At 36.5% G+C, this 24,815-nt stretch overlaps 1 protein-coding gene across 9 annotated transcripts in view; it reads left to right on the top strand.

The window, feature by feature from the left end:
* The window catches only part of RABGAP1L (RAB GTPase activating protein 1 like), a 776,623-nt gene that overhangs the window by 153,466 nt on the left and 598,342 nt on the right, over positions 1-24,815 (top strand). For all 9 annotated transcript variants that reach the window (XM_059146060.1, XM_059146061.1, XM_059146062.1 and 6 more), the window contains exon 11: positions 12,551-12,692. In XM_059146060.1, the coding sequence (XP_059002043.1) occupies positions 12,551-12,692 (142 nt within the window). The remainder of the gene's footprint in view (positions 1-12,550; positions 12,693-24,815) is intronic.

Here is a 24,815-nt window from a genome sequence, read left to right as displayed (position 1 = left end):
ATCTTTTGTTCTTGCCACACAGAAAAAGTGACAACTATGTGACAAGATAGAGGTGTTAGCTGATTTTACAATGGTAATCATATTGTAGTGTATAAATGTATCAAATCAACACATATACCTGTACAACATTATATGCCAATTATATTTCAATTAAAAGGGAAATTATGCATCACCTGATATTTTTCTTCTTCTTCTTCTTCTTTTTTTTTTTTTTTAAACATATGGAAGGACTTCTAAAACAGCAGAAAGCAAAATTAGAATTTTGGAACATTCTGTTGCTTCAGATTCTATGTGCTTATCATGTTAATTCAAAATGATTTTTTAAATGACAGTTTTAAAATACCCCAAAATAAAACTTATATTGGAGATACTCATAACTTGTTCAAAAACAGTAGAGTAAAATTTGAAGATCTAATTGGCTTTATTGTGGTCTACACATTTAATGCAATCCTATCAAAATATCACCAGCATTTTTCACAGAACTAGAACAATCCATCCTAAAATTTGTATGGAATCACTGAAGACCCTAAATAGCCAGAGCAATCTTGAAAAAGAAGGGGAAAACTGGAGGCATCAAGATTCCACTTTTCAAGTTACAGTACAAAGCTGTAAGCATCAATAGGGTATGGTACTAGTGCAAAAACAGATACATATATCAGTGGAACATAATAAAGAACCCAGAATTGGACCCACAACTGTGTGGTCAACTAATCTTCAACAACGCACTCCCACCAAGTGGCCTGTGAGTGAAAAATAACTCCTACCTAAAGATTTGTGTTCTTTGAGTACATTGAAAATTTAACAAACAAAAGGCTTATCACCACCTAAAGGGCAATGTGACAGAGTTACTTGGATGTGATGGGAAGTAGCAATGTAATTGATATTTACTAATAAAATTTTACTTATTTAGATGCACTGTCTTTAGGTTCAGAGAATATTCTTATGTTTGAAACTGTGATTATTACTTAGAAAATACTACTTGTTCATCATTTTGAAATGAAATTATTTCCTATGAACAGAGACAACTGCTTTTGTTTCCAATAATGCCATGTAACATTCTTAGTTATGTTGCTCTTCACAAAAATGTTTTCTACTTTGTGCTTTTGCCAAAATGTAGTAAAAATTGGTAACAGCAGAGTTATTCTAGGTATAAAAAAAAGAAAGCATATGGAATTAAGAGCTTGGAAAAATGCAACGTTTACTTCAGTGAACTCAGTGATCTTTTATTTCATAATTAGACATCTACAAGGAGAGGGAGTGTCAGAAAAAAAAATAGGAGCAGATTTGATGATTAGATGAAGTTATTATAAAACAGAATTGAGTTCGCCAGAGGTCAGTTGAGTCAGCACAGTGAAAACGCATAGGGGGTGGTTCTTGAATTCTTGCTTATTTGGGAGCTGTGTGTGATAAACTAGGAAGAACAGTTTGAGGCAATTATAGATAAAAAACAATGTTATGAAGAAAGAAATGCTTATATAATACTAATTTTAAAGATAATCTTAAGAAATGTTATTTACCTTAGATTAGTTTAGGAAATCCAGAACATTTTGAGGCCAGCATACCAATATTTTAATGCAGATTGGCATTTCTTGAGATAGGAAGCATATGTTGTAGAATTAGCAAGGTTTAGATAATTTAAGTTATATTAACATATCTGATTACCATGATGAACAGATTTTCTGAAAAAATGTTGCTTATTATAAAGATTTAAAAAATTCTAATAATAATAAAAAAATTAAGTAATATTTAGTTATTGGGGCATCTGGCCTAAAAGGACATACTGAATTTTACATCTGATTGGAAGGAATCACTTAACTTCTGTATAGATATGTACTGTGGGGGCGCCTGGGTGGCTCAGTGGGTTAAGCCGATGCCTTCGGCTCAGGTCATGATATGTACTGTGTATCATGTATTTTGAATTTAATACATTAAAAAGTATATGTTTTGAATTTGTATATGAAATAAATATGTCAGGTGACGCTTGTTCTCAATAGGTAATTTTTTTTTATTTTTAATTTTTTTTTCAATAGGTAATTTAAAAAAATCCTATTAGATGTCCTTTTATCTCTGTAAGCCTTGGTTTCCTAGTTATAAAATAAGACTGTAGATTAATACAATTACTGAGGTTTTTTCCTTCTCTAAAGTTCTGTGACATTTGAATTAGTGAGCTACATAAAAGGATTTTACCACAAATAATTCCATGACTGCTATCATTAATTCAAAGTTAATTTATGATCTCTGTGGTAGTATTCACGGTGAGGATAAGATAGTTAAAAATCTAATCCTTATTCCCAAAGGTTCTCTGTGTCACCTTCTATTAGTAAGGAAATGTATAAAAATGTATAAAAATCACCATTTTACAAAGAAGAATATGATAAATACTGAATGAAAATAATATATAGAATGCTGTGGGGTTTAGCAAAGGGAGGGACCGCAGTAGTGTAATGACACAATGTGGTGCTTAAAAAAAGTCCCTTTGAGGAAATATGTTAGTTTTTTTTTAAAGATTTTTTTAATAAATCTATATTCTATTTATAAATCTATATTTTTATAAATCTTTTATAGATTTATTTTATATTTTATAAAATATATTTATTTTATTTATATTTATATATATTTATTTATAGATTTATTTTATAAATCTGTATTTTTTTATAAATACTTTTTTATAAATCTATATTTGTAATTGAACAGAAATTGAGTGCAGAATATATTTTAGCCTGTCTGTTGTTAAAAAACAAAATTCAGGCCATTAGATTTGAAGATGTAGTTAGCTTTATTAAATGATTCATAAATCAGGCTTCATTCCATCTAGCAAGTAGAGGGGAGCTTCACTAAGTTAAATAAGAGAAAGATTTTAATTTTTTTTCTTTTAAAATTTATTTATTTTAAAGAGAGAGAGCATGTTTGCGAGTGACGGGGGAGGGACAAAAGGAGAAGGAGGGAGAAAATCTCAAGCAAATGCCCCACTGAGCACGGAGCCTGATGACCCAGGAGATCATGACCTGAGCTGAAAGCATGAGCTGGGTGCTCAGCTGACTGAGCCATCCAGGTGCCCCTAAAAATCTCTCTTTATCTTTATTTTTGCCTTTTTAATTACTATGTTTACTGGTGTGATCTTCTTGGGTTTCTTTTGTTTGGGGCTTTTGGTGCCTTCTGTTTCTGGATTTCTGGTTCCTTGGGAAGTTTTTAGCTATTATTTCTTCAAATTTTCTGTCCCCTTTTTCAAACTAGCTTTTATATCAAGTATTTTTCCAGATTATATGAACTTGGAAAGCATTTGGGTTAGTTTCTATCTTCTTGCATTTTAGAATAACCAGGTCTTATAAGTGCTTGCCTTTGAACCAACTAAATAGAGCTGTTTTACAAATTAATTCCTACCAGAGATAGAAACACATAGAACACATACATAGACACACGTGAATATGCAGGTAGATGCTGACTTTATTAGCTTCTGTTTTAAAATTACTACCATGAAATAAGTGTTACCTAAGATTCTGTCACAGCCACTGACTCAGGAAGGCAGTGGGTCAGTGCTTAGCTCACTACATTGTCCACTGCATGAACTGATGAGCTCTGGCATGCTGCCTCAGCCAGTTGTCCCAGGGAATCCCATGGAGGCTGGGCAAATCAGTAGGATAGCACCTGGCTGGGTTTGCTAACACTGTTGCTTAACAAACCCAAACTTGTCACAAGAGAGGCCAGTAACTCAAGTGACAAGTGTTTGGAGAAGAGAAAGAGAGAAATTTATTTTGGGTTCCAGAAGCTAGGGGGATGGAAGGCTTAAGCCTTAATAACCAACCTCTCCACTGACAAGATGGACACATAGAAGTTCATAGGAAGAGGATGGGGGTGGGGGGTGCCTGGCAAAAGAGCAGGCAGAGAGTGTGTGATCATGGATGGGGGTCTGTATGTATGCAGCTCAAGATCCTGGGCAGGCAAGGGGACATGTGGGGTGTGGTCTTCTAGACATTTGGTTGCTATCAGGGCTTTTCTGTTCTTGTGGTTGGAATGTTCCAGTCATTGCAAAATGTTTTTTGTCAGTGCCACCTAAAAGTGTAGTAAGAAATAAATACAGTGGGTTTTGGTTACAGCTTGAGTTGTTGAGTAGTCTTGTCTGTTTCTGGTTTTAACTGTTTGGGCCTATGGTGGAGTAAGAGGGCTCGATGACATTAAGTATAAACTTTTAGTTATAAAATTTGGATTTGAGGTTCTCCGGTAGATGGTTAAGGTTATTGGTATAGATGGCTAAAGCTTTCTTTTAATATTTGTGGAGAAGCTACTTAAGATTTATATTTGTCCTTGGCAAGTCAAGTTTTAAATGGCCTTTCCTTCTTATTTTCCCTTGGTAAGGATTACCTCCCTGCAATTTGCATTTTAAAGAGATTGGCTAGATAAAGAGTTCTCAGAGAAGACTGGGTAGGACATCAAACATTTTCATTTTAAATGCACAGGAAAAAGATGTAACCATTTTCTAGAAGACTTTTATTTCTTTAAGGTCAGAATTTTTACAATATTTATAAGCCTTTTGAGATAAATAGGGGATGTTTTGGGATTGATGAAAAGGATTGATGGTCTTTGAATTGTTTTTGGAACTGCACCTCTGGTCCGCTAAAGGCTAGTTTTGTAAATTAAGCACAGCTGTTTCTAATTTCTCACTGAATTTCATTGCTGCCTAAATGATATCACAGGCCTAACAGACCCATCTATTCATGAGAATGCCTTTTCTCCCTTTAGCTTATGGGAGAAGGCCTAAAAAAATTTCTACCAGCCCTAGATAACAGCTTTCTAGTTTGTCCAAATTTCTGATTATAGTTAGTAAATCTTTTAAAAATATCTTTCAGGTTTTGGCTGGGACGAACAAAAAAGATTTCTGGAAGTGTTAAACAACCTCATGGATACAAGAGAAATCCTCAAATAGGACATAAAATATACTATTTTTACAAGAGATAGTCATTCCCCCAAATAGCCAAAGAAACAACCACCTGCAGGTACCAGGCAGGCAAAAAGTCCAAGCTGTGTTATTGGGATGTAAAGTTGTTGGGTCCCCAATGTTGGGTCCATGGTCAAAGGAGCGAGACTGATAAAAAGCAAACGTCAAGCAAAGCTTTGTTTGGTGCCAAGCCTCAAGAATCAAACCGACTGTCAAACAGACCGGTCAGGGCCGCCCCTTACGGAAAGGACGACCCCTCCCTGCCTCACAGACTAACTTTTATAGAGCAAAGGCCATGTGGTTGAGCCTGGCCACACACAGGTGGCCAATGAGATTGCAATACACAGAGAAAGCTGCACAGTCATGCTAGGTCACACACGGGTGGCCAATTGAACTACAATTCCCCCATACCATAGTAGACATTTGCACTAGCCTATCACCTTGGTGAGAATTGGCCCCCAAAAGGCGGGGCCCACACTTCTTGGTAGCTAGGGAGACAGTATGCTCGCTTTACTGATTGGATGTCTCCACCTGTCCCAACTCATCCCTGCATTCGGGCTTTTATCTCTATCTGACCTGATCCACCCTTGTATCTGGGCTCTGTTACCTGGTTCTGGTTTTCTGGACTTGCTTTTAAATAAGTTTCCCTGTGTGGAGGGGGGTCGGTAGACAGGATCAATTTAAGTTTTACTGCATAAACAACAAAATGGCTGTTCAACCGAGGTGGGGCCACTCTGGCTAAATAGGCCTTTACAAAGTGAGATGGGCAAGAAAGAAATACTTATTCCTAAGAGTGAAATTATTATTTATTTATTTTTTAAAATGATTTTTAGTTTGTTTATCTGGCAGAGACAGACATAGCTGGAGAGGGGAACACAAGCAGAGGGAGTGGGAGAGGGAGAAGCAAGCTTCCCTGCTGAGCAGGAATCATGACCCAAGCTGAAGGGAGACACTTAACTGACTGAGCCACCCTGGCCCCCCCTAAGAGTGAAATTATTTATAACCAATGGTCTGGTTTTGAAAATGATGGGATAATGTGAATTGTTATTTTCCCCTCTTGACTAGGCTCAGGAGGTAATTTTTTAAAAAAAGATTTTATTTATTTATTTGAGAGCCAGAGATAGAAAGCACAGAGAGAGAGAGTGAGAGGGAGAAGCAGACTCCCCACTGAGCAGGGGACCCAATGTGGGACTCCATCCCGTACTCCAGGATCATGACCTGAGCTGAAGGCAGTTGCTTAACCAATTGAGCCACCCAGGCTCCCTTATCAGCCTTTTGTAATGAATCTTTCAATGAAACTAATTTGGAATCTTGAAGCCTTTTGGAAACTCCTTAATATCCATTAAAATAAGCCTCCCATTCTGTTTAATTTGGGAACCCTTACTTTCAACCATACTTTTTAAATAAGCAAGTTTGTCTAATTTGAACATTTCCCATAATGGCCACTGTAAATTCTGGATTATTTTTAATAGAATTTTTTTTTATTTTGCTAGATGCCTACAACTTCTAGGACTATAGTTCTTAGACATAAAATAAGCAAGGATGCTTGACTAGCTGATCAACCACAGGAGTCTTCTTGAGGTGGTATGCGCTCTAACATTTGTTAAATGCTTGACCTGTACCCCACCAGTTTTTGTGGCTTTCTGCCTTTTAAGATCCCTACTATCAGTAGCCTTTATTTACACAAAACAAGACGAACAAACATGTGCCCTAAAATATTAGCAGTGCTGTGTCTTGGCCACAAGAAGGCTCTCTGCACACAACTGACAATTCTTGTAGAACCTTGATGAGGTTTTCTGCCCTGGGAATTGTCCAAAGGATTGAGGGCATGGTTCTGGGCAGACCGTTCCACCAGCTCAGTTGGACTCTGGGTGAAATTGCCATCTCGACTGGGCTCTCAGCAGAACTGCCAGCTCAGCTTGGGTTGGGCTCTGGGAAAATCTGCCACCTCAAGCTGACCTACCTATAAAGGAAAGCCACTCATATCAGGAGCTTGAGTGCAGACAAAAAGGCATCTCTCACACTGAGAGCTGCTTACCTACAGCCCTCTGAAATGACAAAGACGAGGAACTCAAAGAGTTTTGCATTGTTTCTCATTTTGCCTGAATGTTGTAAGAAGTTTGCTTCAGGTCCTACCACTGCCACCAAATGTGTTAAATAATAAAATTCAAGCAAGCAAATTTGAAGATCTAACTTGCTTTGTTAAACAACTCATGAATTGGGCAGCACCCCATGTAACAAATAGGATGCTCCAAAGAGTTACTTGGAGTGGAAGATTTTTTATAGGATGATGGGGGCAAGAAAGGTATTAGTAAGAGAAAAGGGTTGTTCACTCAAGGCCACTGTCTAGGGGGAAAGCATGTGTCTTATCATGCAGATTACCCTGTCTGTCTTTGTGGGGTAGAGAGGACCAGGTGGCAGACTCTGTTATGGATTGAAAAATTTCTGAATAACCAACTAGGGCTACATTTCTGGGGATTGTTGAAACTGCAGTTAGATTATGTATTAAGTATGGGTTTGGAGACGTGGTTTAAGTGACACTATTACGGGCCTGTGATTTTTTTTTTTTCTTTAACACAGTTTAAAAGCACAAAAGGAAAATTACATTTTGGAGATACATGTTGATTCAAGCCTATTTAAGTCAAGGTATAATCAGTTAGTATAACCAAGAATCACCTATATGAGGTGATGGATAGTAACTAAACATTGTAGAAATTATTTCACAATATATATAATGTATCAAATTATTATATTGTACATCTTAAACTTACACAGTGTTGTATTGCAGTTACAGCTCAATAAAACTGGAGAAAAGTAAGAGTAACTGAATAGGAATAACTTCTAATTGCAGAAAGATGAAAATTAACAAGGTTAGGGCAGTCCTTATATAATTGTGGGAAACTAAAAAGCTGTGTAAGGCAGATGTTTTCCTAATTTAACAGTTCTGTGTAGGATCAGCTTTCTTTACCTTCACTTGTGTGAAGTTAAATAGAAGCTGTTTGCAAATGTATTTTCCCCGTGTTATCATATGTATTTGCAGCTTAGTGAGACCTTCTGATGGTTACATGATTTGTGATTTTTAAAAACATAGACATTTTTATTAAAACAAGAGTTCTTATAGGCAGTGGTTCACAATTTAACTTTCATCAGAATCACTTTTGGCTCTTTAAAAAACCCAGATTTTCAGACCCCATCCTAAAGATTCTGAATAGAGATATGAGGATTATCGTTCTTTGTATTTGATGATAGTATACCATTTTAGACAACTAGAGTTTATTTGTATAAGTGTGAAGAATCTTCGTGATGTTTACTCAACCACATTTATGGAGCCCCTTTCATGTATTTACATGTTTCAAAGTGCTCTAGTTAATTCTAACATGAACCAGACAATTTTTGTTTTACACACAGATTGATTTTTAGTTACCTAAAAATAAGTGAATATTAGAAATAAAAAGTGTTTTTTATAAAAAAAAAATCTCATTTTGAAACTAAATTGGTGAATATAATGTTTAGGTCTACATGAGATTTATAGTAATAGAGAAAACTTTGCTTCCATAGTAAACTAAGTGCAGATGAAGTATTTTACCAGTGTTGTACACTTATCCACAACAACAAAGTTGAGTAGTTGTGATTGAGACCATATGGCTTGCAAAGCTTAAGATATTTCCCATCTAGCTTTTTATAGAAAAAGTTCATTGACTCCTGCCAAGGATTTACATTGTTTGTAAATAATAACTGTTTTACTTCTTCCTTTCCAATGAGTGCCTTTTCTTTCTTTTTCTTGCTTTATTGCACTAGTTAGGACTTCTCTATGATATTGAGTGGGAATAGGAAGTGTCTATGTCTTTTCTGTGTTCTCACTCTTTGGAGAAAAGCAATTAATTTTTTACCATTAAGTGTGATGTTAGTTGTAGGTTTATGGATAGTGTTTATCAGGTTAAGAAAACTCTTTTGTATTCCTAGTTTACTGAAAGTCTTTAACATGAATGAATGAATGCTGAATTTTCTCAAATGCCTTTCTATATCTGTTGATGATGTGGTTTTTCTTGTTTAGTCTGTGACTATGTTGAATTATGTTGATTTTTTTCAATGTTGAACTATTGTTGCATTTCCCAGATAAACTTCCCTGGTTTTGATATATATCTATACCTGTAAGGTATGTTGCTGGATTTTATTTGCTCATATTTGATTGAGGATTTTTATCTGTTTTTATGAGGGATATTGGGGCATTGGTGTTATTTCTTTAAATATTGAGTAAATATTTAAATATTGAATATTAAATATTCAACGACAAATTTGTCGTTGAAACTATATGGTTCTGAAGTTTTCATTTCAGAAAGGTTTTAACTTACAGATTCAGTTTCTTTAATACAGGTCATGTATTTCTTCTTGGGTAAGTGTGGGCATTCTTTAGCTTTCAGAGCATTGGTCCGTTTTATCTAAGCTGTCCAATTAATATGGATAGAGCTGTTTGCATTATTCCTTTTGACATCATGGGGTCTGTACAAGTGTATACACTTTTTTCCTGTTAATGAGTAATTTGTACCTTCTTTCTTTTTTGCTTGGTCAGTTTATTTTAGAGATTTATCATTTTATTGATCTTTGCTAAGAACTACATTTTGGGGGGTGCCTGGGTGGCTCAGCTGATTGAGCATTTGCCTTTGGCTGAGGTCATGATCCCAGGATGCTGGGATTGAGTCCCAAGTCAGGCTCCCTGGTCAGCAGGGAGTCTGCTTTTCCCTCTTCCTCTACCCTTCCCCACACTTCATGCTCTCTTTCTTTGTCACTCTCTCAAATAAATAAATAAAATCTTAAAAAAAAAGAACTACCTTAAGTGTTTTTTAATTTGTGCTTCAAAACAAGTAGAAAGTTAGATTACTGATTTGGGGGTGTTTCTTTTGTAATATAAGCACTTATAGCTCTAAATCTATACTGTTTAGATGTATTACTAATTTTGATTTGTTTTATTTTTATTTTTGCTGAGTTCAAAGTATTTTGAAACTGAACCTTTCTCTTTCATTTTAACCTATGGATTATTAGGAATTGTATTGCTTTATTTTTCAGTATTTGGAAATTTTTGAGATGTATTTCTCTTATTGATTCTAGTTTAATTGTATTATGCTCACTAAGCTTATTTTTTACAATTCAATTTTTAAAACTTAAAGATCATGTTATAACCCAGGAAATAGTTTGTCTTGGAGAAAGTTCCATGTGCATTTGAATAGGGTGTGTAATCTGCCTTTGTGTTGTGTAGTGATCTATAAATACTAGATCCTGTAATTGGTGTTCAGTTCTTCGATAACCTCGATGTATTTGTGTATACTTTGTTAGTGATTATTGTGAGAGGAATGTGAAATCTCCAGTTATATAAATGTGGGTTTGTTTATCTCCTTTCGTTTCCATCAAGTCTTTATACTGTTTAGTTGTTAGGTAAATATATATATATTTACTTTTGTGTTCTCATTGACTTGATTCTTTTAACATTGTTAAATGACCTTTGTTCCTAGTGGTTTTTTTCTTGTGTGGTAGTCTACTTTCTCTTATACTGATATGTCCCTTTAGACTATATTAGTGTATAGTCTCTTCAGTTTTCTTTTGATTAGTGTTTTCATGGTATAGCTTCTTCCCTCATTTTACTTTAACTTACTTATATTATTTAAAGTTTTTATTTTTTAGACAATGTAGTTGTGTCTTGTTTTTAATATAATCTGTCTTTTAATTGGTATGTTTAGGTCATTTATGTTTAATATAATTATTTACAAGTTTGAATTTAGGTCTGTCATTTTATTGTTTTCTGTTTTTGTTTCTCATTTCCTGCCAACTTTTGAATTATTTGAACATTTAGTATTTCATTTTTACTCTATTGCCTTATGATAATTTTAGTGGTTGCTGTAGGGATTGAGGTCTCTGTGTCTTGAGTAGAGTAGAAATACAATTAAAATTTGGTTGGTTTAAACCTGATAACTTTTCATGGCTGTCTTCTCTCTTTTAATGGACAATTTTTAACTTTTATTATTTGCTAATTGATTTGAAGGTACACCTGAGATTCGATTTGGGATTCAGAATTAATTCTTGAAAACAGTGAATAATTAGTAGCTAGATATATATTTTTTAAAGATTTTATTTATTTATTTGACAGACAGAGATCACAAGCAGGCAGAGAAGCAGGCAGAGAGAGAGAGAGAGAGGAGGAAGCAGACTTCCTGCTGAGCAGAGAGCCCAATGTGGGGCTCGATCCCAGGACCCTGGGATCATGACCTGAGCCAAAGGCAGAGGCTTTAACCCACTGAGCCACCCAGGCACCCCTAGTAGCTATATTTTTATAATTTAAATGGATTACATATAGTACAGGTAGATATTAGAGGTAATTTTATCTCCATATATGCATATATTATTCTTGTTTTGTGTTTTTTAGAGCCCAGTGTGCTATAAACATTGAAATAATGATGATAATAACAAGTGTTATTATTATTAAAATTTTGTTTCAGATACTTTGATAAATGTCCAGAGTTGATATAGATACTGTGACTCAGCAAAATTAAGTAATTTGCCCAAAACTTCATATCTTATTAGTAGTAAAATTTGAATTCAGATCCATGTCAGTTTGATTCCAAAGTTCATATGTTGTAGTATTAGTTTAGCCATTCATTCTACTGATATTTGTTGAGTACCTACTATGTCTCAGATACTATATTATTTCTGATTGAAAAATCAGCAAAGTTCTTGCTGTTATGATGCCTCTGTCTTGTGGTAAGACTGTCATTAAACAAATAAATATAATAACAAATGTGTAATTACATTGTGGTAGTGCCGTGAAGGGGAAGGACAGGGAATGAAAAGTATCAAAAACATGAGGAACTTAGTTGGAATAGTTTGTTAGAGACCTGTACGCCTGAAACAAACAATACATTGTTATGTTAATTTAAAAAGATAGTTTGTATGAGTGACATTAGCAATAAAGAGCTAAGAGTGATGGGAGTTAGAAAGGTTCTATTGGCAGAGAGCAAAGGATCTCCCAGGGTCTTGAGGTGGAAAAGAATTTAAAGGTTCTTGGAACTGAAACAATGCCAGAGTGGTTGGAATATAGTAACATGCTGTGGGTGTGTATTGAGACTGGAAAGAGAGGCAGGGACCAGGTTATCTAGGGCTTTGTAGGCTGTGCTAATTTAATTGACAGTTGCCTTAATTTTTCCTCCTTAGGAAAGGGCCATAGAATGTAAACCATTTATAAAGTAAGAGCTGTCTACTTCCATGAATTACTTAATGGATGTAGCTGCTATCTTTTTATCTCAATGCAAGGTGTAGTCAGTCCTGGAAATCTAGCATTACTTATATATGTACCCTAGAAAATGTGGTGGTTCAAGTTCTTTTGATAAAAAGAAATTTTTTCCCACAATGTTTAGTAGGTTTCATTGGTTAAAATAATATAAGAAGAATAATGCATTTAGAATATCATGCAAAGAACAACACACTTTAAAAATTTTCTTAAGACATACAGGAGATCAAACATGACATGCTACTCTTAATTTCATCTGTTTTTAATGAACCTTGAAATACTATCTTTTAGCATTTCCTTCACATTTCTAATATTGGATCACATGTTTATGTCTTTCTCAGTCTGAGGGAAAAGGGCACACCAATGCTGGAGATGCAATATATGAGGTAGTAAGTCTACAGCGACAGTCTGAAAAGGAGGAACCAGTCACTCCCACTAGTGGAGGGGGTCCAATGTCACCGCAGGAGGATGAAGCAGATGAGGGTAAGAAGTGACACTCAGTTCTCTTTCTTTACATAGCTGCTGTACTTATAACCCTCAACGCTGTGTGTATGTGTGTGTGCGTGTGCGCTTGTGTGTGTGAAGGGTGCGGGAGGAGAATGATGATTATTCCTAGTCTCCCCACCTCCGCTGCTCTAGATTCTGCTAGATGCAGAAGAGATTTCGGTCCATTGCTTCCTTGGTTGCATAGTTCCCAGTGCCATTTATGCATCTGTTTAAATTTGCTGTTTTGCTTTCTGTTTAATTTCAAATATTTTTTAAGTGTTTAATGAGAAGTTTCAACTTTTCTCACATGTCTTTAGAATTTCAGTTATAGGTCATGTCCCACTACTCATTTGATGTTATTTAGTTTTGACTTGTTTTTTGTTGTTGCTTTATCATTTTACCACTCAGTTTTTTGAGATAGCATGGTGTGTGCTCTGTTTACTACGTGGATGCTACTGAGAGATGCTTACTGGCCTCACAAGGGTCACACTTCATTTGGCTCTGTGCTTAGTATTCTTTTTATTAGGAACTAGAACTAACTGGCAGATCTTTACTTAAGCCCTTAAATGATCTGCTTATAGGATAGGGTTTATTAAAAGTTTCTGAGTTTATATCATCTTTGAAAGGATCTTAGAATTCTCTCTCTATGAAACCATTCCTTTATTTGGTTTGCCATACAGATACTGGTTATTTTTTGGCTTGTATTTATTGAGTGTTTATTACATGCTAGACATTGTTCTAAGTGTGTAATTAAAAAAAAAAACTTTGTGAAGGTATAATTTACATACAATGGAATGTATCAATTTTATTTACTTACTTACTTACCTATTTATAAAGATTTTATTTATTTATTTATTTATTTATTTTTAAAGATTTTATTTATTTATTTGACAGACAGAGATCACAAGTAGGCAGAGAGTCAGGAAGAGAGAGAGGAGGGGAAGCAGGCTCCCTGCTGAGCAGAGAGCCTGATGTGGGGCTTGATGTGGGCCTGGATCCCAGGCCCCTGGGATCATGACCTGAGCCAAAGGCAGAGGATTTAACCCACTGAGCCACCCAGGAGCCCCATAAAGATTTTATTTTTAAATAATCTCTGCACCCAGTGTGGGGCTCATACTAGGATCCTCAAGATTAAGAGTCTCACGCCCTACTGACTGAGCCAGCCAGGTGCCCTGGATGTACCCATTTTAATTGTATAGTTCATTAAATTAAATTAAACTATTAAATTAAATAGTTCATTAAGTGGATACATCTGTATAACCACCACCAGCGTCATAATATAAAATATTTCCATTACTTCTTCCCCCCTAAAATTTCCCTCATGCCCCTTCACAAGAATCACTGTTTCTTCTCACCTATAGTCTCGGGCAACCACTGATCTGTTTTCTGTCACCATCTTTTGCCTTTTCTACAATTCATATAAAAGGAATCCTATAGTATATAGTCTTTTGTATATAGCATCTCTCACATAGCAAATCTTTTGAGATTTATCTATGTTGTGTCAATAGTTGGTTCCTTTTTGTTGCTGAGTAGTAATTTATCGTAAAGATATGCCACAGTTTATCTCCTCACCAGTTAATGGACTTTTAAGGTGTTTCTAGCTGTTGGCTCTTTGCTGCTATGGATATTTGAGTACAAGTCTTGGGTGAATATCTGCTCTCATTTTTCCTGGGTAAATCACCTAGGAGTGGATTGTCTAGGTCTTATGATAGGGGTAGTTTAACTTCATCTAAAAATTTATTTATTTATTTAAAAGATTTTATTTATTTATTTGACAGAGATCACAAGTAGGCAGAGAGAGAGAGAGAGAGGGGGAAGCAGGCTCCCCGCTGAGTAAAGAGCCCGATGCAGGACTCGATCCCAGGACCCTGAGATCAGAACCTGAGCTGAAGGCAGAGGCTTTAACCCACTGAGTCACCCAGGCGACCCTAAAAATTTATTTTTTATGAATAACTTTTTTATAAAAAAATATAATCTATTTTTCAAAGTAATTTTACCATTTTCCCTCTTTATCAGCAACATATGAGTTACTTGCTCCATTTCATTTAACAATTTGGCAACTGCCAATTTTTAAATTGACAGTAGCTATTCTAGTGGGTGTATAGTGGTATCTTGTGACATTAATTTGAATTTCCCTAATGACTTACCATGTTGTTCAGCTTTTCATATGGTATTTGCCATTTGTCTATCTTTTTGGTCAACAGTCCATTCTGATCTGTTGCCCTTTTTTTTTTTTTTTTTAAGATTTTATTTTTATTTATTTGACAGAGATCACAAATAGGCAGAGAGAGAGAGGGGGAAGCAGACTCCCCATTCAGCAGAGAGCCTGATGTGGGGCTTGATCCTAGGACTCTGAGATCATGACCTGATCCAAAGGCAGAGGCTTAACCCACTGAGCCACCCAGGTGCCCCTCTGTTGCCCATTTTTATTTTTTTTAAAGGATTTTATTTATTTATTTGACAGACAGAGATTACAGAAATTACAGACAGGCAGAGAGGCAGTCAGAGAGAGGAGGAAGCAGGCTCCCTGCTGAGCAGAGAGCCCAATGTGGGGCTCGGTCCCAGGACCCTGGGATCATGACCTGGGCCAAAGGCAGAGGCTTTAACCCACTGAGCCACCCAGGCACCCCCTGTTGCCCATTTTTAAATTGGGTTGTTTTCTGTTTGAATTTTCATATTTTATCTCTGTGTATATACGAATATGTAAAAGTCCTTTATTGATATATTTTGCAAATATTTTGTCCCACTGTATAGTTTGCCTTTTCATTTTTTGAACAATGTCTTTCGGAGAGTAAAAGTTTGAGTTTTATAAAGTCTAATTTGTCAGGTTTTTTCATTAATGATTTGTCTATGATCCACTTAAATTTTTATGTTTAGTTGGAGGTAGAGCTTAGAGACTTTTTGTTGTTGTTTTTGTTTTTTTGTTTTGTTTTGTTTGTTTTGGGGCTTAAAACTCCAAACCTGTTATTATATCTTATGGCTTCTGAAGATCAGGAATTAGGCAATGGTTTTTGTGGGCAGTTCTGGCTAAGAGTTTCTTATGAATTGTCAGGTGTTGTCTGGGGATATAATCATCTAAAGATGTCCCTCGTTGGGCCTGAAAGGGTCCCATTCACATAATTACCAAAATGATGCTGATGGTTGGCAAGCAACTTTGCTTTCTCTCACATGGGCCTTCCCACAGGGGCTGCTTGGGTGTCATTGTGAGATAATGGCTAACTTCCTTCAGATAGCCATCCAGGAGACCAAGGTAGAATCTGTAGTGCCTTTTATGTCCTAGCTTTGGAGTCATACAGTATCACTTTCTCTCTCTTTTTTTTTTTTTTTTTAATTTTTTTAATTTGTTTGACAGGCAGAGATCACAAGTAGGTAGGTGGAGAGGCAGGCAGAGAGAGAGGAGGAAGCAGGCTCCCTGCTGAGCAGAGAGCCTGATGTGGGGCTCGATTCCAGGACCCCAGGATCATGACCTGAGTCGAAGGCAGAGGCCTTAACCCACTGAGCCACCCAGGTGCCCTCGCAATATCACTTTCATAGTATTCTCTTGATTACAGAGTTCAGCCCTTCCATTGCGTGACTCCACTATCTTCTATACGAGACTCTCCCAGGAACACTGTTGTGGTCATCTCTTTCCCAGCCAACACAAAGAGGAAAAGATTAGAGATTACAAGCAGGAGAATTTTAGGCCAGACCTAGAAACACATTCTTTTCTGGTAAATAAGAACCACAGCACTGGTTTGGGAATATAATTGAGCTATATGCACAGGAAGAAAAAGCAGGTGTTTCAAGTTATCTACCAGAAAGTAATTTGAGCACAAGATTTCAGGTAATGTTTTACAAAAATGCCGGTCTTAAATGAAATATACAGGGCGCCTGGGTGGCTCAGTGGGTTAAAGCCTCTGCTTTCAGCTCAGGTCATGATCCCAGGGTCCTGGGATTGAGCCCCGCATTGGGCTCTCTGCTCAGCAGGAAGCCTGCTTCCCTTCCTCTCTCTGCCTGCCTCTCTGCCTACTTGTGATCTCTGTCTGTCAAATAAGTTTAAAAAAAAAAAAAAAAAAGAGGGGCGCCTGGGTGGCTCAGTGGGTTAAGCCGCTGCCTTCGGCTCAGGTCATGATCTCAGAGTCCTGGGATCGAGCCCCACATCGGGCTCTCTGCTCAGCAAGGGGCGTGCTTCCTCCTCTCTCTCTGCCTGCCTCTCTGCCTACTTGTGATCTCTGTCTGTCAAATAAATAAAATCTTTAAAAAAAAAAAAAAAAAGAAAAGAAAAGAAATGAAAAATACATGGAACTAGAATTGGGAGAGAACAAAAATAATAGAATGAGAGCTGCTACTCAACAGGAATAGTTTATATTATACATTATATAATACATAATATAATTTAGTAAATAAAAATTCCTTACTTCTATCCATTAACTTAAAAGAAGGTTAACTAACATGGATTAGGTATCTGATATGTGGCATATAGTGTATTAGATATTTAATAAATCTAGTTTTATATTTTACTCATATTAGCCCTAAGAAATAAGTATTATCATCTTTATATAACATATGAATAAATAGACTTAAAAGTTTTAGGTAAATCATTTGGGGTCAGAGGGCTAATAAAATATATAGAATCTGGGACACCTAGGTGAATCAGTTGGTTAAGCCTCTGCACTGGGTCCTGCATTGGGCTCCTTGCTCAGCAGGGAGCCTGCCTCTCCCTCTGCCTTCTGCTTCCCCTGCTTGAGAAATAAACAAACAAATCAATAAATAAAATATTTCCCCTGAGAAACAAATAAATATTTGAAAAAATATATATACAGAATCCAAACCTATGTTAGTCTCACTCTAAAGCCAGTGAATTTTCATGACCTACAAAATCAAGATATTCTTCTTTAAACCGTGAATTGTAACTCCACTCTCAATTGCATAAAAGGTAGTATTTTTAATATTATAGACAAGATATTTTAGATCTTACATATTTCAGATCCTATTCTAGATCTAATATCCTATGCCTTGGATGGAAGACTATAATGTAACATAATATGAAAATATAACATGAGACTCTATTGTCCAAATAGCATTTGTTGTGTGAAAGCACTTTTGGAGAGTGATTTCAGCATACAGATCAACTAGTGCATTAAAAAGACCTCTAATAAGGGCGCCTGGGTGGCTCAGTGGGTTAAGCTGCTGCCTTCGGCTCAGGTCATGATCCCAGGGTCCTGGGATCGAGTCCCGCATCGGGCTCTCTGCTCAGCAGGGAGCCTGCTTCCCTCTCTCTCTCTCTGCCTGCCTCTCTGTCTACTTGTAATCTCTGTCTGTCAAATAAACAAATAAAATCTTTAAAAAAAAAAAAAAGACCTCTAATAAAAACAATGAAATGAAAAAGACCTCTAGATATAGAATATTTCAATTATGTTGGCCAGAAGCAAACATCCTTCTTTAAAACCTTTTGGAAGCCAAAATATTCTCTTCAACAGAAGTCTTTCAGACAGACAAGTCCAGCTTTAATTTATTTTCCATGCATTTTGTCTGACATATTACTTGATGTTATTCAAGGCTTAGAAGGGTATGTTTTGGTTTAGTGGTAATTACTTCAGGGGTGAGAAGATTTGAAAGTTGTGCAGATGCACTTGAAGGGAAGAGCTGCTTACTTATGGAAAGCAACATTACTAGAAAATGGATACGTTGAGAAGTAAATGGCAAACCAAATGATCCCAGGTTTAGCTTGTTACTAATTAGCAAAATATTCAGAAACAGTCACTGCCAGGATCTTAAGATCATGTATCTGAGCATTGGAAAGGCCATTTTTTTAGTCTTATTGAATTAGGCACAAGCTTCATTTTTACTTTTATTGAAGTATAATTAACATACAATGTTATATTAGTGTTGGGCGTGCAATGTAATGATCCAACAATTCTAAACATTTCCATTGTACAGCATGATAAGTGTAGTCACCATCTGCCTCCAGACAACATTATTGCCGTCTTACTGACTATATTCCATATGCCGTACTTTTCATCTTCATGACTTACTTATTTTGTAACTGGAAGTTTGTACCTCTTAATCCCCTTTCTTTCTTTTACCCATCTTCCCATTTTCTCCCATCTGGCAACTACCAGTATGTCCTCTCTCTTTTTAAAAGATTTTACTTATTTATTTGAGAGAGAGAGAGAGAGAGAGAGAGCATAAGCAGAGGGAGGGGCAGAGGGAAAGGGAGAAGCTGACTCCCTCCTGAAGGCAGAGCGTCGGGGTGGGGGTGGGGGGCTGTTAATCCCAGGTTGCCGAGATCATGACCTGAGCCGAAGTCATACGCTTAACTGACTGAGCCACCCAGGTGTCCCTGTTCTCTCTATTTAAGATTCTTTTTTTCCCTTTGCCTCTTTTTTCTTTGTTCATTTGTTTTTTAGATTCCACATATAAATGAAATCATATGGTATATATCTTTTTCTGTTTGACTTATTTCACTTAGCATTTATGCCTCTAGGTCCATCAGGTTGTTGCAAGTCCTCAGGGAAATGTAAATCAAAACCACAGTGAGGTACTGCCTTACACCCATGAGAATGGCTAGAGTCAAACACATGAGAAATAACAAGTGTTGGCGAGGATGTGGAGAAAAGGGAATGCTTGTGCACTGTTGGTGGGAATGCAAACTTGTGCAGCCACTGTGGAAAACAGTGTGGAGGTTCCTCACAAAATTAAAAATAGAACTACCATATGATACAGTAATTCCATTATGGGGCATTTACCTAAAGAAAACAAAAGCACTAATTTGAATTGATACATGCACCCCTATGTTCATTGCAGCATTATTTACAAAACCTAAGGTATGGAAGCAGCCCAAGTGCCCATTGATAGATGAATAGATAACAAAGAGGTAGTATGTATATATGGTGGGATTTTAGCCATAAAAAAAAATGACATCAAGCTTCATTTTTGTTGTAACCATTTTGGTAGATTTCCTTTGACACAGTTGTGTCCAAATGGCTACTTCAAAATGTGAGGAACAGAGGTAGAAGAGATACATTTGAGAATATTCTGGAGGGAAAATCAAGAGGTTTGTAAATTAATTGTATGTCATGAGCAGCAGAAGGGAAGGGAAGAAAAAGAATTAAAGGTCACATCTAGGTTTCTAGTGTAGGTTGTTGGATGACTTTGGTTGAACAAATGAGACAAGAGGAGAAAGAATGGATTACAGGGTAAGGGTAAGATTTATTCTGTTTCAGACACTGATGAGTTTGAACTTACTGGACATTAAAGTGGGACTATTTTTCAGTTATTAGAAATAGTCTTTAATTGTGAGAGAAGTTTAATAGCTAGAGATAAAGGTTGGAGAGACATTAGAATGAGGTAATGAGAATGGCTAAAATTTCCTTGGGAGAAAATGTGGGAGGTGCAAGTTAAAAGTAGAATTTAAGTGATCACTGACACTTGAGGGATAGATGTAGGAAGAGAAAGCCCAGCTAATGGATTTGCAGAAAAATGATCAGAACATTTTGAGAGGACGAATAACAGACTAAGTAGTAGTAACAGCCTGAGGAGTGGAGATTTGTAAGGTGGGGGTGATGTGCAGCATTGCCACATGGAACAGGGAGGTTCAATATGAAAGGACCAAAAACTGTTAATTGGATTTGGTAAATTTTAGAAGTCTCCATGATGGTGATTTTACTGATGTTGGGAAATAAAGCCTTATTGTAGTGGATTTGGAGAAGGAGAACAATGTTCTTAAACTTTCAAGAAAGTTGATGAGAAGAGGAAAGAGATTGTATTAAAAACACTGGGTTAATTAGGCCAGAGAGGGGTAAGAACTTTGAGCTCATCTGTAGCTGGAAAGGGAGAGCTTAAATAGGGAGGAATTAGCCACTGAATGTGTAGCAGTCCAGGCTCCCTACATGCTTCTGTGTCTTTGCAAGTGCTGTTTACTCTGCTTGGAGGCTTTTTCCACTTAAGTCCACCTGGGTAAGCTCTACAACAGGAATGCATGTTAACAGTTAAAAGAAAATAGTAATTTTAGTGTACTGGCAGTTTCTATACTTAGAGATGTTTCAAAATATTTTCTATGACTTTTTTTTAGTCGGTTGCTCAGGCGACTTTACATTTAAAAAGTATTCAGCGTACAAGAGCTGAGTAAGGAGCTTGGTGATTCCACTTATCAAAAAGCAATGATAAAAGTCGATAAAATTGTCAAAAACCAGCCAGTTCAGGACTTGGGAAAGTGACAAATTATAAAAAATGGAGAAACATCTATTCAAGAAAAACTACTGAACTCGGAAAAGAACAGTCCGTATTTTAGTCCCCAAGGCTGCCCCCTTCTGCTCATTCCCACCATTGGCTTATTGTCATGACAGTTTTACAAGGGTGGGGCAAGCTGTGAAAACTAGGAGCTTTTGCCAAAACAGATCCATAAACACAGTGAATGAATTTGGGTGGCCAGAGGGGAGGGAGTCTGGGAGATGGGCAAAATGGGTGAAGGGAAGTAGGAGATATCAGCTTCCAGTTGTGGAATAAATAAGTCATAGGGATGAAAGTTACATATAGCACAGGGAATATAGTCAGTGGTCTAGTGAGAGCAGTGTGTGGTGACAGACGGGAGCTGTGCTTGTAGGGAGCACAGCGTAGCATATAAAGTTGTCGTCACTGTCTTGTACCCCTGAGACTAATGTAATATTGTGTGTCAACTATACGTCAATAAAAGAGGAAAGAATTTTTAAAAAAAAGGGGAAAGAAGGAAAATCAGTAGCTTTGCCTTAGCTGCTGGAAGGGGTTTACTTGATTTGGAGCAAACATAGAAACCTGTATTTCTGGAATGTTCTTGGAAACAGTAGTGATTTCTGTGGCAAAAAGATGGGAAGGCCAATGTTGTTAATAGCGTGAGATCATAATTCTGGTTGGGGAAAGCCATAGGTTGGCCAGAATTTGAACAAGATTTTAGGAATAGGTGGGCTTTCATAAGATCGTACATGTCACTGGTGGTCTAGAAGACTGCGTCTGGTTGTGAGGCTATGCACACACTCAGGAGAGACCAGAGAGAGCCCTAACTAGTCACATATCCATGCTGGACCTGAGTCCTGTTTCCAGAGTTCCATCTCCAAAATGGTTTTGCTTTTCTTCTCTATTCAGCAGAGAGCAACTGTGTTCCAAGTGGAATAAATAGCTGAAGACTGGTTCTCCCAGGATCAAGCCTTTAGTCTTCCCTTGTCAGCAGGTGGCAGCTCCCAGGCTCCAAATCTCAGAATCCAGAATCTGACCTCTCTCTGACTGGATCATTGCCTATGCTGGATTATTGCCTTTGCCCCTAACTGGTTTCTCGCCTTTCACCCTTGGCCCTACCACCCTAGCTCGTGTTCACACGCACCGGCCATACATATTCTTTAGAAATTTATAAGATTACTTTTCTTCTCCCCTTAAAGTCCTCTGTTGGCTTCTCATTTCACTCAGCCAAACATTCTTTTTACCAAGATCGACAAGGCTGAATGCAGTCTTGCTCTCGATTTTTACCTTTCTGACCTTATTCCTTGACACTGCCTCCCTCACAAATGCCACACTTGTCCTTTTGCTATTCACACCAGGTGTACGCTTGCCTAGGGCTGGAGCGCTCGCTGTGGCCGCTGGCTGGGACCCTTGTTCTTAGGTTGCCGCATGGTTCCCTCCCTCCTCTCATTCTAATTTTTCTTCAGTTGCCACCTTCTCATTGAGATCTTGCCTGCTCAGGAAATAGGAGGGATAATAATAAATGAATAAACAAATAATTAAAAACTAAATATATGGGTACAATATAATAGATATAACAAATGAATGTTTCTCCTTTTATAATGCCTCAAAATGATTGAATATTGAGAAATATTAGAAAAACAGATGTAACATTTTGGGATTGCATTTGAAAATATGAAAAACAAAAAAATTTTCAGTTTCTCTTCCTTATGTATATGGTCTAAAGAAGAACAAGTCATCAGATTTCTGTTTTTCTAAAAATTTCTTGCTTTTGTTCGTAATGATTTTTCAGATGTCACCTCATCTTTTGAAATTCTGTTAGCCATCACCTTTTGAAAAAATCACAGATTTTACAAAAATCACAGAGTAAGAAGTAATACTTTTTTTTCTTTTTTTAATAGATCGGGCATTTCATACATTTTCAATACACTTTATTATTAGTTCTGTAATTGACATTTCTGTCAACGCAGACATCAAAAGTTAGAGCTGGAGGTGGCATAGGAATGTTTTCCTGCTGGGGGGAATTGGAGTATTCTTTTATTTAATTATTTTCAACAATTTGCCTGTCAAAGCAAAAGTGGAAGTTCAAGTCACTCTAAATTGTCTTACCTTAACCTGTAATTTAACTAAAAAGGGATACAGATTTAAAAGGACTAAAACTGCTCTTAATTTCCTGCGAAAGATCTAAAGTAAAATTAATTAAGATATCTTTGCATTTTTTCAAATGTTGTTTAAAAAATGAAGTGGTTTAAGGATATTAATTTGAATGCATAGGTATCTTAGCAGAAAGGTAAGTCCGTCAGTTAATGCAACATCACCGGGATTATTTGAAAATTACATTATCACCTTTAGGCACTCCTGCATATTCTGAATTGCTCCTGCTTTTGAAACTTGAAGTGCCCTCATATTGTTTCATCTGTATTTCAAACTGGCTTTCTGTTTGTTACCCTGAAACTTGTATTTAGTTACTTATAACATGGATAATAAATTATGTGAAGGCAAAAGATGACAAATACAATGTGATTTCCTTTAAGACATATGCCCAAGTAATTGTAGAAGACCAGAGCCACAGTAATATTAGATAAGCTTCTCTCCTGGTTGTACTTTTTATGTCCAGTATAATTTACAGTTTTTATATTGGGATTGATTAAAATGCTATCTAAAAAAAATTTCCCCATGATTTAAGTGACTGTTAGCTGTCTAACACAGCTCCTAACTCATTATAACTTAAGAGCAAAATAGTCTCAAACTCAATCAGAGGTTTATTTTCTCCTAATTTCTTAATTCATAGTCTGATTAGAGAAAAGGCGATGACAAAGAGCTTTTACTACAGAAACCAGTTTGCAGATGAAACTTTTTAATATTCAAATGAGAAGAAGATAGGGCATGTAGAAAAGAAGTTAGTTTTTTAGGAAAATGTAATGATTATATAGCACTTATGTGTGGCAAGCAAAACAGCTGCAGAAGTGCTGCTCAAACTTTGAATGTGCACATACATTGCCTGGAGATCTTGTTGGAAGTCAGGTCTTGTTTCTTACACCACCCTTCCAGTCTCAAGGATTTAAATAGCCTGCTTATATTAATTAATTTAACCCTCATATCTTCCCTCACAGATCTGCACTATTACTATATCCTTCTTGTAGATGAGCAAAATATGTTCCAATAAAACAATCTTGGCATATTAGATACTGTGTCAGATACTTTATTTATAAAATAAAATTTATAAATTTTATATTTTTATAAATTTTATTTTATAAATTATAATGATAAATAATTATATAATTAAATTATAAATTTATAAAATTTATAAAAAGTCAAATACTTTATAAAATTTGTGTGTGAGAGAGAGAGAAAGAGGAGGAGAGGGTTGGAGAAAAGGATTTTATAATATTGTTTTATTCTTGCATTTTAAATGATCTGTTTCAACAAAGTGATTAAAAATATATTTGATAAGGGAAGGTATTTAAGAGAAAGAGGAGGGAAATAGTGTATTAGTTATTAGTCGCTCCATAACAAGTTACCAAAACATTTAGCATCTTAAAACAATACACATTTATTATCTCACATTTTCCATGGATCAGGAGTCTAGGCATGGCTTTGCCCAGGGCCTCACAAGGCTGCAGTCCAGAGTTTCAGTTAGGAAACTGAAATGTAAGGCTGAGGCTTGTGGTTCTCTTCAAAGCTCAAGTGATTGTTGGCTGAATTAATTTTCTTGCAGCTCTAGGACTCCTCGTGGCTTGCTTCTTCAGAGCCAACAACAGGAGAATCTACTGTAAGGGAAGGCCCAAGCCTCTTTGAAGCATTTGCCTGATTAGGTTAGGCCCACCTCGCTAGTCTCACTTTGATTAATTAAAAGTCAGACTGGTTGGGAACCTTATGTCTGCAAAATCCTTTCCCCTTTGCCCTATGACGCAACCTAGTCAACAGCCA

The sequence above is a fragment of the Mustela lutreola genome, chromosome 14 (genome assembly GCF_030435805.1).
Source record: "Mustela lutreola isolate mMusLut2 chromosome 14, mMusLut2.pri, whole genome shotgun sequence".
Classification (NCBI taxonomy): Eukaryota; Metazoa; Chordata; class Mammalia; order Carnivora; family Mustelidae; genus Mustela; species Mustela lutreola.
The sequence above is the reverse complement of the archived record's forward strand: the minus strand, read 5'-3'. Positions and strand labels throughout refer to the sequence as shown.